The following is a 12,536-nucleotide window of genomic DNA, read 5'->3' as shown; positions in this document are numbered from 1 at the left end:
GCGCTTGGAACGCTCAATTCTACACAACAAAGTCTGGCTGTATCCCAGGGAAAACGAAGCGTAACACCTTCAAGATTTTGGCTGTCAACAACCTGGTTGCTCAGCCAGCAGAAAACCACAGACCTCTAGGATTGTCAAGTCCAACTGTCAACCCAGCAGCACCGTGACTACTAAACCAGGGACCAAACCAGTCTTTCAGAGAGTCAGTTATGGCGGTAATTTAGGGAAAAGTTTTTTTGACGTTTACTCTTAGCACAAACTAAAATGTTGCTGCCACCAGCAAAAAGTGCTTTAGAAAACGTTATCCTCTAGAGATTGTGCTGCTGGAAATGGAATCAGGGTTCCACCTAAGTACTTCTGGGAGGATTTACAGCTGTGCCTGAGACTCATTAGATGTTTTCCTTCCTGCTTGTAGTTTTTCAAATGTATTTTTAAAAGAAATCTTAAATTGACAGCAAAGGTTAACACATTTAATTTTCAGAGTCTAAGTGAACCGAGATAAGAAAATAATCAAAATCTACTACTGTCTGACTAATGTACTCAAAAAAGTCACCAACCAGAAGCAGTTTTGATGAAATAATTGTAGCGAAGGCATACAGGAAAGAATTACGCACCACATAATTTCCTGTCAGCAATCAACCACTGTCCCTTACTCGTAGACTACTTGCAGCTATGTTCTAGGAATCGTGTTGTGAACCAGTCACTGGGCCGCTTCACCACGCATGATATTCGGCTGGCCAAGTTTTTACAGCAGCACTAAAGAAAAGCCTTAGCTTTTCAGACACCGCTGTTAGGCATGTTGCGTTCTGGATTTTTCTGACTGAGGGCATCAGCATCTAACAGGCTGAATTACAAAAACACGTCAGTGAAAACCAATATCCACGTACAATCAGTGACATCTCACACCAAGGAGATAGACGTCTAAGCTAAGTTTTCTAAGGCTGTGACAATGCCTGGCTTCTTTTTATTCCTTAGTGCGCTACTCAATAACGTCAGGCAGAAAGTTTAACTTGAAACAGAGAATAGTGATTTCTCATGTCCCTCCCCAAGAGTCACCGTAAGAACACGAGACAGCCAGCAGTGCTTTCACCATCTTGTGCAAGAATACATCAGCACATCCCTCTGTCAGTCACCTCTCATTTTGAGCCACTCCCCATCGCCGAGACTCGTGTCTCGGCCAAATTCAGAGATAAATAAAGTTCCCGTTCTCTTTACTTGGAATTGCTATTTGGAGTCCATTCCATTTCCATCCTCTTTCTTTGGATTCGTTTACATTTGTTTCTATTTTGTCCAAAGGAAATGCACTAGTAGTGCAAACAAAAAGCAGATATCATGAAATGCACACACCCACCCCCAAATAGCAAGTGATCACCTCATAATTTCAGAAGGGTCTCCAGAGATGTTATCTGCAAGCACAGGATTCCACTGTCATGTTTGGGTATACCTTAAGAACCACGTTTTTGTTTTCATCAAAGAATAAGATACTGAGAGACGACATTTTGTCAGGAACGCAGCAAGGCTCCGGAATGCCCGGGATGATGCCGACGGCTCGCACTATGCTCTGTATGGTGGCATGGTTGGACGGCTTCAAGGACTGCACAAGAAAAAAAAAACAAAACAAAACAAAAACAGAAAAAAATGTCAATGCAGACTTGGCTTATACATAAAATCACTTGACACAATTGCTTCTGTTTAGCTCAGACGAGGGCAGGGACACAGAATTTTCTCAGATACAAAAGGGTCCTGTACCCTGAGTAAACACAGACACTATGCCAAGCCTGATCTTCTTCCCTGTTACCCTTTACTGTCGTTATTTATAACTCAAATGAGAGGCGGGGGGGGGTGGTGATATTCTGGTTAAAATAACAAGCATGAAGCTTGCTGCACCATCCTCTTAATGGCTGCAGGTTACCCAGAGTGGTTACAGAGACACTACTCTCCATCTATGTAGCTGATCTCGGGGTAGAGATCTCCGCTTGTTTGTCTTGAATTCAGGAGTAGCTACACTGCTCAGCAGTCGCTAACGGGATTTACAGAATGTCTGAGTACACAACTCAGATTTGCATATCTGACTGCAACAGGAAATGGAAGCTCCAGTAGCATCCAGGCTCGTTTCCCCACTCAGCTGCAGTGCAGACTTTGCCACAAAAATAACTCGGAGCCGAGCAGATCTCCTGAGCCTGCTGATCAGGTGTCCAAAGGTAAAACACGCTGCTTGCGTCTTTGGGGACTCGCTGCCCTGCTGAATTTCATGCAGCGTGTCCCAAGCTCATGTTCCTGACCTGGGAGAGGTTCCACCTGGCCTGGCGGCGCTGCAGCATTACAGAAACCCGAGGCATGGGGCTCTGAGAGCAATCAAACAAGCTCACTGAAATCAGGGAAAGGGAAATTCCGAGGTGGGAAGATAAGAAGTAGTGGAGGAAGAAGCATCTCTAGTTTGTATTACCCAACAAGTTGTCAACATGAGGAGCCCGCCCTCAGCAAGGGAACATTATTTACCTGTGGGAAAGGGTCAGTTCGGCGTTGCCTGATGGGGTATAGTATCGATTTGCAAAACCAGTCTTATCAGTTCCACCAGGTACTACATAGGGCTCAAGAATAACACATGGCTCTACAAGACGCTCATTTTACCTTTATACAGAATTTAGCTTTTCATTCTCTTAAGAAAACAAGATCATTCAATTTTTTTGCAATTAAAAGCATCCTAAAAAAACTATTTGAATTTCAACATGAACAGAAACCTAACAAGTGGTTTCAGGGAACACAACGGGTTTCAACACTTCTGGACTTGCGAACGGCGAGACGCCTTCAAGCCCTTCTAAGAAGCTGCTAGACATAATTCTTTTTTGCCTGTCATCAGAAATAAAGAGCGGAATCACCAGCAGTGCGATGCATACTTGACTCTTTGCTCTGTTCCTTTTGTAATGCTGACGGTAGCCCAGAGCAGTTGTCTCTTTTTAAGTGGAGAATATTTTAGGGGCCAGGATCAACTGGAGCCCATTTTTTACTTTTTCCTTCCTCCATCGAACCTAAGTCATGCCCCAGGAGGCACACATTTTCACTAGAGCGAGCTATATAATGATTGACCCCAGCGGGGGTGTGGCAGCAGACAACCCTTTGAGGCACACGGATTGCTGTCGAGTGAGCAGTTTTTTGGATCTGGCTTGTATTATGTATAGTCAATAGGTTAATAACAAGTTCACACATCATAAGCACTATTCAGACAACGTTTAACAGCAACTTGGGTTCTGAAACAAAAAATAATACCATGTAATATTTTTTTAATTACCTTTACAAGCCTGAATTTTTTACTAGCTGTTCTAACCACTACTCCTTCGAGCCCAAGACAGAAAGGTCTCACTTATTTACTAGATCTGAACGTCTAAGTGGGTGACCAGCTGCATTTAACCGATGCAAGGCAGAGTATCGGACAGTGCAAAGGAATCAATCAAGAGCATACCTTTGGAATTGGGAACTGGCATTCGCCTGAGCAGTAATAGGCATCGAAGGATTTAGGTGAAATAATCCACTCGCTCCAGCCAATATCTGCAAAATCCACCTTGAGATAGCGCCGGGCACAATACCTTGGCTCATTCCACTGCTTCCTCCTCGCCTTCTTCAGCGTTTGCTCATCAAACCGGAGAGTCTGGCTCTTCTGGTGATGATTCTTCCTCTGCTTTTTCTTACTCTTTGCCCTCTCTGCTAGTTGTGGCTGGAAGGTTTTGTAGGGCTTTCTGTCTTCCCATCTCTCATCCTCATTGTACTGGTACTCCGCTCCTGGGAGCTCATTATTCTGCAACGGCAACAGGGCGTTCGCGGAGCGTTTTCGACGCCGCTTCCCGAGGCTGCTCCTCCCGTGGTCTTCTGGCCTGGGCAAGACCCTGGCCAGAGGATGACGGTGCCCTTGCAAACTAGAGACAACACTGTCTGGCTCTGAAATAGCCGAATCGTTGGCATAAATCAGAATGTAGGGCTCATAGCGAGAAGGTGCCCTTTTCCAGGGCTGATGGCTGGTCAGATCCATTTTGACACCGATCAGCAGTTCATTGCCTTTTTTTGCTGCATGGAGGAGCTGAGTGATATCCTTCCACTGCCAGGACCGGATGTCCTGGTAAGCAGTGGAGACATTTATGAGGAAACGTCCCAGGCTCCGAGTCCGGTTCCCCACAGAAGGAAAGGTCCAAACTGAAAGATGAATCTGAATTTCAGATTTCCTGCGCCCATGGCGAGAACAGTTTCTGGACTGTGAACAGTTCCCCTGAGCTTGCAGCAGATCACCAATATAATAATACACCGAAGCCAACAAGACGTTTTCAGACTCGGTAAGCGATGTCAAGTTAAACACATACATCTCCAGGCTTTCAGGGCTCCCTAGGAAAAGAAATACTTAATTAGAGTACAGGCATTTCCAAATATGGCAGAGAAAGGACCCAGCGTGATGCTTTCCAAATTATACTTTAAGTTCTCAGGAAATTTTATTGCAGTGCTGTAGGAAGGGGTTTAGGCCACTATTCTCAAGAATTACGAAGCTGGTCAATGGGTGACAGTAAATCACATGCTTTCAATCACATTTCATTCCAAAACCTATCTCCATCCAGAAATACACATTTCCTACTGCTCCGACTTCAGGAAACAAACTAGGTCACAGGAACACAGCTCAGTAACAGATGCACCCAAGACTTCACCTATCATCCAGAATTCTGAGTGATGCCATAGTAAGGTTTTGCTCTTCTGCTCTCCTCTTTCTGTAACATTTCCAACATACTCTCTCGCAAACGCACTCAAGTGACAACATCTACCCTGTCCTGACTACAGAAGCGTCTTCCTTTGTTTGAGACAATTGGGACATAAACGAGACACTGGTGGCACCGAACCGTGCCTTCACCCAGACCTACCTGATGCTGGAGAAAGGCTCCCACTGCCTTCACTAGGCACGGGCTCCTCTGTAAACCTCCATTATCCTCTTGAGCCACAAGCTCACAGAATCACAGAATGTCACGGGTTGGAAGGGACCTCAAAAGATCATCTAGTCCAGCCCCCCTGCCAGAGCAGGATCACCTACAGTAGATCACACAGGAACGCGTCCAGGTGGGTTTTGAATGTCTCCAGAGAAGGAGACTCCACAACCTCCCTGGGCAGCCTGTTCCAGTGCTCTGTCACCCTCATCGTGAAAAAGTTTTTTCTAGTATTTTTGTGGAACCTCCTATGTTCCAGCTTGTAACCACTGCCCCTTGTCCTGGCACGGGATGTCGCTGAGAAGAGCCTGGCTCTGTCCTCCTGACACTCCCCCTTTCCATATTTATAAACATTTATGAGGTCACCCCTTAGCCTCCTCTTCTCCAAGCTAAAGAGACTCAGGTCCTTCAGCCTTTCCCGGAGTTCCCTATCTCTCTGGAGCTGAGGGGCCCAGAACTGGACACAAGATTCCAGATGTGGCCTCACCAGGGCAGAGCAGAGGGGCAGAAGAACCTCTCTCGACCTCCTAGCTCCTCCCCTTCTAACCCACTCCAGGAAGCCCTTGGCCTTCTTGGCCACGAGAGCACACTGCTGGCTCATGGCCATCCTGCTGCCCACCAGAACCCTAAGCTATGAAGGCTGTTTCCTTTCGAGATTAACCATTCCTCCCTTACAACAAGACTAATGTATTGGCCACTCAAGTGGCCGGTGACATCTGCGTGCTCAGCTGAGTCTTTCTGACAGCAAGGTTAGAGCTGGGCACAAAAAAAGTTACTGACAACATCCTTGCACGTGGCGAAGTAACATGGCTCACCTCGGAAGATGTGGAGAGAAAAAACACCAGGATAGAATCACTGCTTAACCACTATTAGGGCTTAGATATCAGCTCTGGAGAAAGAGATGAATCACCATTTATTTAGAAAGAGCTACAGGTACGCAAGCTGGTCTGAAAGCCTAAGTCAGCTAGGCCAGATGCTAACTGCAGCCCAACTATCACTCTAGAATAGTCAGGGCCAGGACTGCTTCAATTACACAGGGTAAATACAGTCATTCCAGCCTGGACATTTCGTTGATTTTCATGCCAGTCAGAGTCAGAGAGCATTTGCTAGTGCTGCTGAAGATAAACGGAGAGTACTAGAGCAAGTCTGATAACCCAAAGAAAGCCAACCCAACACCTTGGGGTTTGTGGGGTTGATGGGGGGTGACAAATCGCACTCACTTGCCTCTGTGCAAGGAGAAGGAGCCAAGGACAACCCTTCCTCATGGCGGGGATGCCATTCTATCCATTAAGGAGTGATGCGGGTAGCAGCGGGTTTCCCCCAGCTCTGAAGTGAGAGAAGTCACCCCAAGTGCAGGTATCTTGGACGAACCCAAAGATGCTCCCCTAACGCAGGCTAACCTGACTGCTTTAGTCCCCTCCGGGGTGCAAAAGAAAGGCTTGGGAAGTAAGGCTTAATTTTTATTTTTTATTAAATTGCCTTCTTAGACTGCTGGGAGATCTGTCCTTAAGAGGAAAAGAAATATAGATCGAAACGTTAAGGTGCTATTGAGAGCTATAAAACCAGGCTGTATGGAAAAGTCAAACATAGTAAAGCAAAGGTTTGGCCTGCAGCCCCCCAAAGGGCTGGAAACAAGTCGACACGTTAAGATAACAAGGGAGTACGGAGTTAAATGCTTCCTTGACATCATGGAATGTCAAAACTTTCTCAAGAGGCTGAAAAGAAGTTATAGCTTACAGAATGTGGAACGAGTTTTGCTCTCTTCGCTTGTTTTTTTAATTCCTCGCAATGACAAGTATAGAGATGCCCGCCGATGAAGAAAAAAGAGTTTCCTTGCTTCCACCCTAAAAACACTGTGCTAAGCAAGTGAAAACATCATTTCCAGTACGGACCTTTCAGCTTCATGCTCTGGGTGACACTCTGTGCCCCTAGCTTGCAACACCCCAGCTGCTACAGATGCTCAGATAACCCTGGCCAAATTCTCCCAATTGTGACCCCAGTACCCTAAGTGGCCTCTTCTTCCAAACATGTTGGTTTGGTTTTTTTCTCCTTGATACTCTAACAGAGACATTAAAAAGCAGGAGTCGGTCTCACTAAAAAGACAGAACCATTCTCCGCAGCACATCAGATGCACTGCTTCATGAAATCAGGGGGAAAAGAACACAGACTTTTTCCAGTGGAACTGGGCATTTAGGGAAGACACCCTTGGTGAGACACAGAGCTAAGCCTGATGGTGGGTCGCACAGTTACGTACCCAAGAGCTGAAAACTCACATTCCAAACCCTTCAGAGTTTCAGCTATTGCTTGGGGAGCTAGATTTTCTTTAATGGGATAGTCCTTCTAAATCCTCAAGCCCAGATGGGCTCTATATTACATCTGTACTAAGTACACATAAGGACCTAACTTCTGCCTTGTCTGTAATCACTAAAATAATAAGGTTAATTTGTAGTTTGGCAGAGCACTAAGTACATAAGTCTAAGGCACAAAATTTATGTCTCACGAGCGCCTGTTTAAGAAACTGTCATTGGAATCATCGTTGTGTACAGAATGACTAGTTCTGATTTTAATTTTCACTAAGAATTCCACTGCTCTGAACTCCCATATTATAGCGGAACACAGAACAAGCCGCTATGTTTACAGAGAAACCCTAGATGGCGCCAAGCACACACAGGAGGAACAGTTTTGAGGGAAAGCATCGCTCTCCCCACTTGCAGCAGGCACTGCTCTGCTACCAAATCGGTCAGCTTGCAAACTCACCTCGAAACCAAACCAGGAGCTCGCACCAGACCCAGCGCAGGGCACTATAGCTGACACTCTGAATCTTCAGAGACACAGTCCCTGCCCCCTGCTCTTCCTGCAATAACCCACAGCTGTGCGGATTGCCTGTTACTGGCATTACCTAGAGCACGTTAAGAAAAAGGAGTTAAGTCTGCGGCAACTGACATCCGTGGCATCAACATATTCGCGTTACAAGGGGCATTTCCAGGCACCAATAAGCTGGAATGAGTCCGCCAGCATGTGGTCTCTTTACCTTTATAGAGGATTAATTGAAATTTTATGGACTGCCAAATCTGTCCTGCGGGTGAAAAAGGATGGAACAATGAGGTCTATTTAGTTCTATTGTCATCACTCAAATGAGATACTAACATGGTGCCCTTGTGCCAGCGCACAGAGTGAAGAATGGATCAGCGTCTCTGATGTAAAACTCTGTTGTTGTGGGTTCACAGCCCAGCTACAAAAGTTCACTCAGGGCTGGAAACGGGAACAAGTTCCAGAACAGAAACACAAAGCTGGAAGCCAGATTTCTTTTCTCCCACCTTCACTCTCACTTGATTGCCGCTTCCTCCTTAACCACTTGGAGTATTTTGCAAAAGAAAATATAGGATCTGGGTTGCTCTTTTTTTAGAGCACAAGACTTCATGCCAAACCCATTTTGCTAATTCTTTCAGCAGAGCAGAGAAGGCCATAGGAGCTATTAACTTGATAGAAAAAGTAAAAAGCCCACCACTGATTAAAGCTATCAGCTACTTCCTTCGAGAACTTCAGGAAGCAGTGATGGTGCACGCTCAGGATCTAACTTTCACATGGATTTTATGATATGGAAATACGCACATAATCAATGTGTTGCACATTGGGCAAATGATCTCTCTTCTGTACGTTTTAAACAGAACAGAAGGTCAAGCTCGAAGCTGGCATAAGCTAAACAAGTAGGGATGTTGCAGGTGGTAAGAGAAGCCAGAAATTCAAATTCTGGCTCTGGTCCTCAGACACCAAACCTACAGATACTGCCCATCTGTCTTCCAGACAGGTTTTGGTTTATAGATTTTGGGCCCGGCCTGCCCAAATCATACCTTAATAGTTTTCTAATTCCTTCTGCCTAAAAACTATCAGGATGCTGCTGCTTGAATTTTGTTTCTGAAAACAACAGAAACAAACCACAACAAAACCAAAACAAAAACGTCCTACCCAAACCCAAAAGACGCACACTCTCGCATCTCCTGCCTGTATGCTTTTAAAGCTATCATCACAAAAGACTCTTAATATCACTAAAGCTCAAAGAGTCTAAAATTCTGGCATGATCTGTTTTTTGCAGGTTGACGGCAGCTGGTGACTATCCCGTGTCCTTGAGCAGTACTTGGCTTCCCCTCTTTGCGTGGGCATTTCACACCACAACAAAGGAAGGAAAGGCATCTTGAAAAGCAGGAGAACATAGCTCTTAAACCAAAAGAATTGGCCTAGGGGCAGGTGCAATAACTAAAATTACTTGAAATCTAGTCAATAAAAAAAGAGTTTAAAGTAATTTCTGACTGCATAGCTCTACCGTAACATCATTAGAGGGACCCTCCAATTGAAGTCGAGTTTTTTAACTGACTCTTTCACAAGATATGTTCCTTGAGCAATGTAATGATTAAAAGTGCTTTCAAAAGATAACTCCAAGTCTTGCGTTTGAGGCTTTTACCTTCTGGCTGTCTTTCATTCCATGCAGAATCTCTCCTGCAGATTCTGAGCTTTAGAAGGCGCAGGTCGGCACGCACACCTCTAAAGGAAGCAGGTTTCTATATAGCGGTTCGGTCACAGAGAAAGAACAGTGCTGCAATGCAACTACACCTACTGTGAACAGTACGCATCCTCACTTCGCTTGTGATGGATTCCGGGCCTGGAGTTTGTCACAGGCGTCGAAGGCTCCTTTTTTCCACACGACGCCAACCGAACAATTATGTTCTCAGATAATAGAACAAGATTAATGGAAAACCAATTTGCCTGAAGATCACATGCACATTCATCAAAACCAATACCCAAAACCCCCAGCCAAAAACAACTAATAATCCAACAATAATATTAAGCCTAGTTGTGAAATCTGGTGCGGAAGTGACTACAGGGCAGTGCAGGATGGAAACTTGAGAGCTGCCCAAGCAGGGCCAAAGCTCTTGTCCTATCCTCTCAGAGCACTGAGTGAGAGAAAGAGAAACCTGAACTTAACGGTTGTGAGGACACCTCCTTTGATTAAATATGTCCTAGTTCTTTCTCTTTGGCTTCGCACTGCAGTCCTGCAGCTGCCATATGCAAGATCACTTTTCTTGGACCAGAAACAGGGACAATTTTCAACAAAACCTAGCAGTTCCTGGTCTCATCACACCACACTATCTTAACAGGATCTCAACAATTTGTCTGGTGGGTTATATCTGTGAGATCCTAGTAAGGTGTTTCCCATGTGCTGCAGAAGAGCCAGCAGCTCTCCAGGGAAAAATTGAGGACTGAAAGGTTTCACAGCCACAGTTGACAGTTGTAATTCACAAAAAAACCAGTATCTGGCATTGAAACACACGATCAGAAAATGCATGGTGAACCCGCAAACCAAATCAGCAAAGATTTCCTTAGAGGCCTCCCGTGTAGGTGCGGGAGAAACTCTCAGGGAAGTTCCGCTCATTACAGACAAAAAGCTCTCTCCTGCAGGTGCTGGCAGTGGGGCCGGCACAATGTGCTGAAGGAGCAACAACAACATAACCGATTACTCTAACTGATGCAGCGACACACTATGGACGAGGGGAAACCTGTGGGAGACCGAAACCTGCAGACGAGGAGTGTAAGTCAGAGCACAGAGATCTGGAAAGAAGCTACCTTGAAATACTGTGGTGCTACCCATTTCCATCGTAGGGCTGACCGGGCAAGCCAGGTGCAACGAAGAAGCCAGAAAAAGCTGTTTCACTCCTCCCTCCTCACTACTAAGGAACATGTCATGTAAGGGTTTCCTGGAAATGCCCTTTTCTGCCATCAATAACCCTATAAAACGAGCTGCTGCTGCCTACGGCGAGACAAAGACAACACCTAACTGGTTAAACACTTTGCATAAAAGCGTAATAAAACTTAGAACCACTTCCAATTTATTGCTTTGGCACTTGAAATGTGAAGGTATCGTAGCAGGAGAGAAGAGATTAGTGAACAGTGTGTTTATAGGACTGCTGCCACCCAATGTCAAGTGAAAGGATAAATATAATCAGAAAGACCACAGAGATGGGATTTCAACCAAAGGCCTTCTAGGTTTAGAACAATAAATATCTTGAATCAGATATGCTTAAAGGAGCAAATAGCACTCTGCTGGGATTATACCTCCCCCTTTCTATTTTTTTATTATACCTCCTCTTTTTTGAGTGAGGAAAGTGCTTATTTCAGAACAACGTAAAGTACATTAGACTAGATATTACAAAAACCGCTCATCTTGCAAAGAGTTTCTCCATAGGAGCAGCACGTCGGAGATCCCAGGTCTCCATCCTCCACAAGTAGGGTATCTATGCCTCTAGTCCCCAAAGCCTCTCTTGTGGACAGGAATACCTGCAGTAACACATGATGGAGATCACTTGTTGGACTAAATCCTAAGATACCAGAGCCACACAATTACTGATGGCACTTGATCTCTGAGCAGGGCTATCCTGCAACAGTCGTCCTTGCGTCTACAGAATCTGAAGTAAGGAACTGCAAAGAAACCTAAGGCAAGTCTGGCACCCAGCTCTCAGTTTTCTGGGAGACAGGAATCGATGCAGATCACCGAAACTTTCAGGCAGCACTCAGTTTTACCTATGCATGGCATGACAGTTGTCATACAAAGGTTTTGGGATGCAGGGGGTTTGGGAATCATTTCCCACCGAAGGGCAGGTTTGGGTTGCAGCATTTCTGTTGAACCCTTGTACAAAAGCAGAAAAACAGAACCTGGGAATGCGGCACCAAGATTGTGTCAGTCTCTTTTCGCTAAGACACCGTTCTTCTAGGATGTTACATACATGGCCCCCTCCCAAATCCCCCTTAATGAAAAACGACTCTCAATTTTAATAAAGCTACCTGTACATGTCAGTCTGTAATCACAGAGAGATCTAAGCATCACCACCAAAGACGTCCAGATGCAGCATTTACCATGCACAGATTATGCTTTAAAAAACCTCATTTTTCACTGCCTTTGCTTGCTAGTACTGTCACCGAGGTCTCAAAGAGAGTATCTGCAGATAATCTAAAGGCTGGCCGAATCGAGTTCTTGCTCCATCACATGCAAATCATGCCTTGGCTTAAACAGAATCCACACACAGAAAACATCTGATAAAAGGGAGACTCCAGAGAGGATCTGTTCCTTACCCCAGTTCCCCGGTATGGAGTCCAGATATTCTATGTCAGAAACGCTCCACACAGACTTGGAATAACCCGTAATTAAAATATGGGATTCAAAGCTAACATTACATCCTGAAACACAAGGCTGCTGCTGTGGGAAGAATTACTTCCCTAACCCTTTCCTCATCCTCCGTACACCTGGCTCCCCAGGTTCAGTATCACTGGGCTGCCACCCAGCCTGAGCCCCAGCCTCAGGGCCCCGCATAGATGCACAACTGCGTATTGGTGGACCTGCAGCCATTCGCCTCGCACTGTTTCACCCAGAGCAGAGCTGACCAGGTAGCGATCCAGCCCTCCCAGCAAACCCCTGGGGCAAAAAGGGGTGTCCTGGACCCCGCCTCATCCTCCATGCCTCGGGACTCACCTGCAGGCAGCGGGCGGAAGCCTCGGACCGTGTTCCCCTGCCGCAGGGGCAGCCCCAGTGGG

At 45.7% G+C, this 12,536-nt stretch overlaps 1 protein-coding gene across 1 annotated transcript in view; it reads right to left on the bottom strand.

The window, feature by feature from the left end:
• Nucleotides 1–1,402: 1,402 nt before the first annotated feature.
• Nucleotides 1,403–12,536, bottom strand: part of BMP3 (bone morphogenetic protein 3) — a 40,496-nt gene continuing 29,362 nt past the window's right edge. The window contains exons 4-6 of the mRNA XM_009872953.1: nt 12,475–12,536; nt 3,461–4,371; nt 1,403–1,594 (exon numbers count right to left, since the gene is read on the bottom strand). Coding sequence (XP_009871255.1) covers nt 1,403–1,594; nt 3,461–4,371; nt 12,475–12,536 — 1,165 coding nt within the window. The remainder of the gene's footprint in view (nt 1,595–3,460; nt 4,372–12,474) is intronic.

This window comes from Apaloderma vittatum, unplaced genomic scaffold, assembly GCF_000703405.1.
Source record: "Apaloderma vittatum isolate BGI_N311 unplaced genomic scaffold, ASM70340v1 scaffold5817, whole genome shotgun sequence".
In the NCBI taxonomy this organism is placed as follows: domain Eukaryota; kingdom Metazoa; phylum Chordata; class Aves; order Trogoniformes; family Trogonidae; genus Apaloderma; species Apaloderma vittatum.
This window is presented reverse-complemented; position numbering and strand designations above follow the sequence as displayed.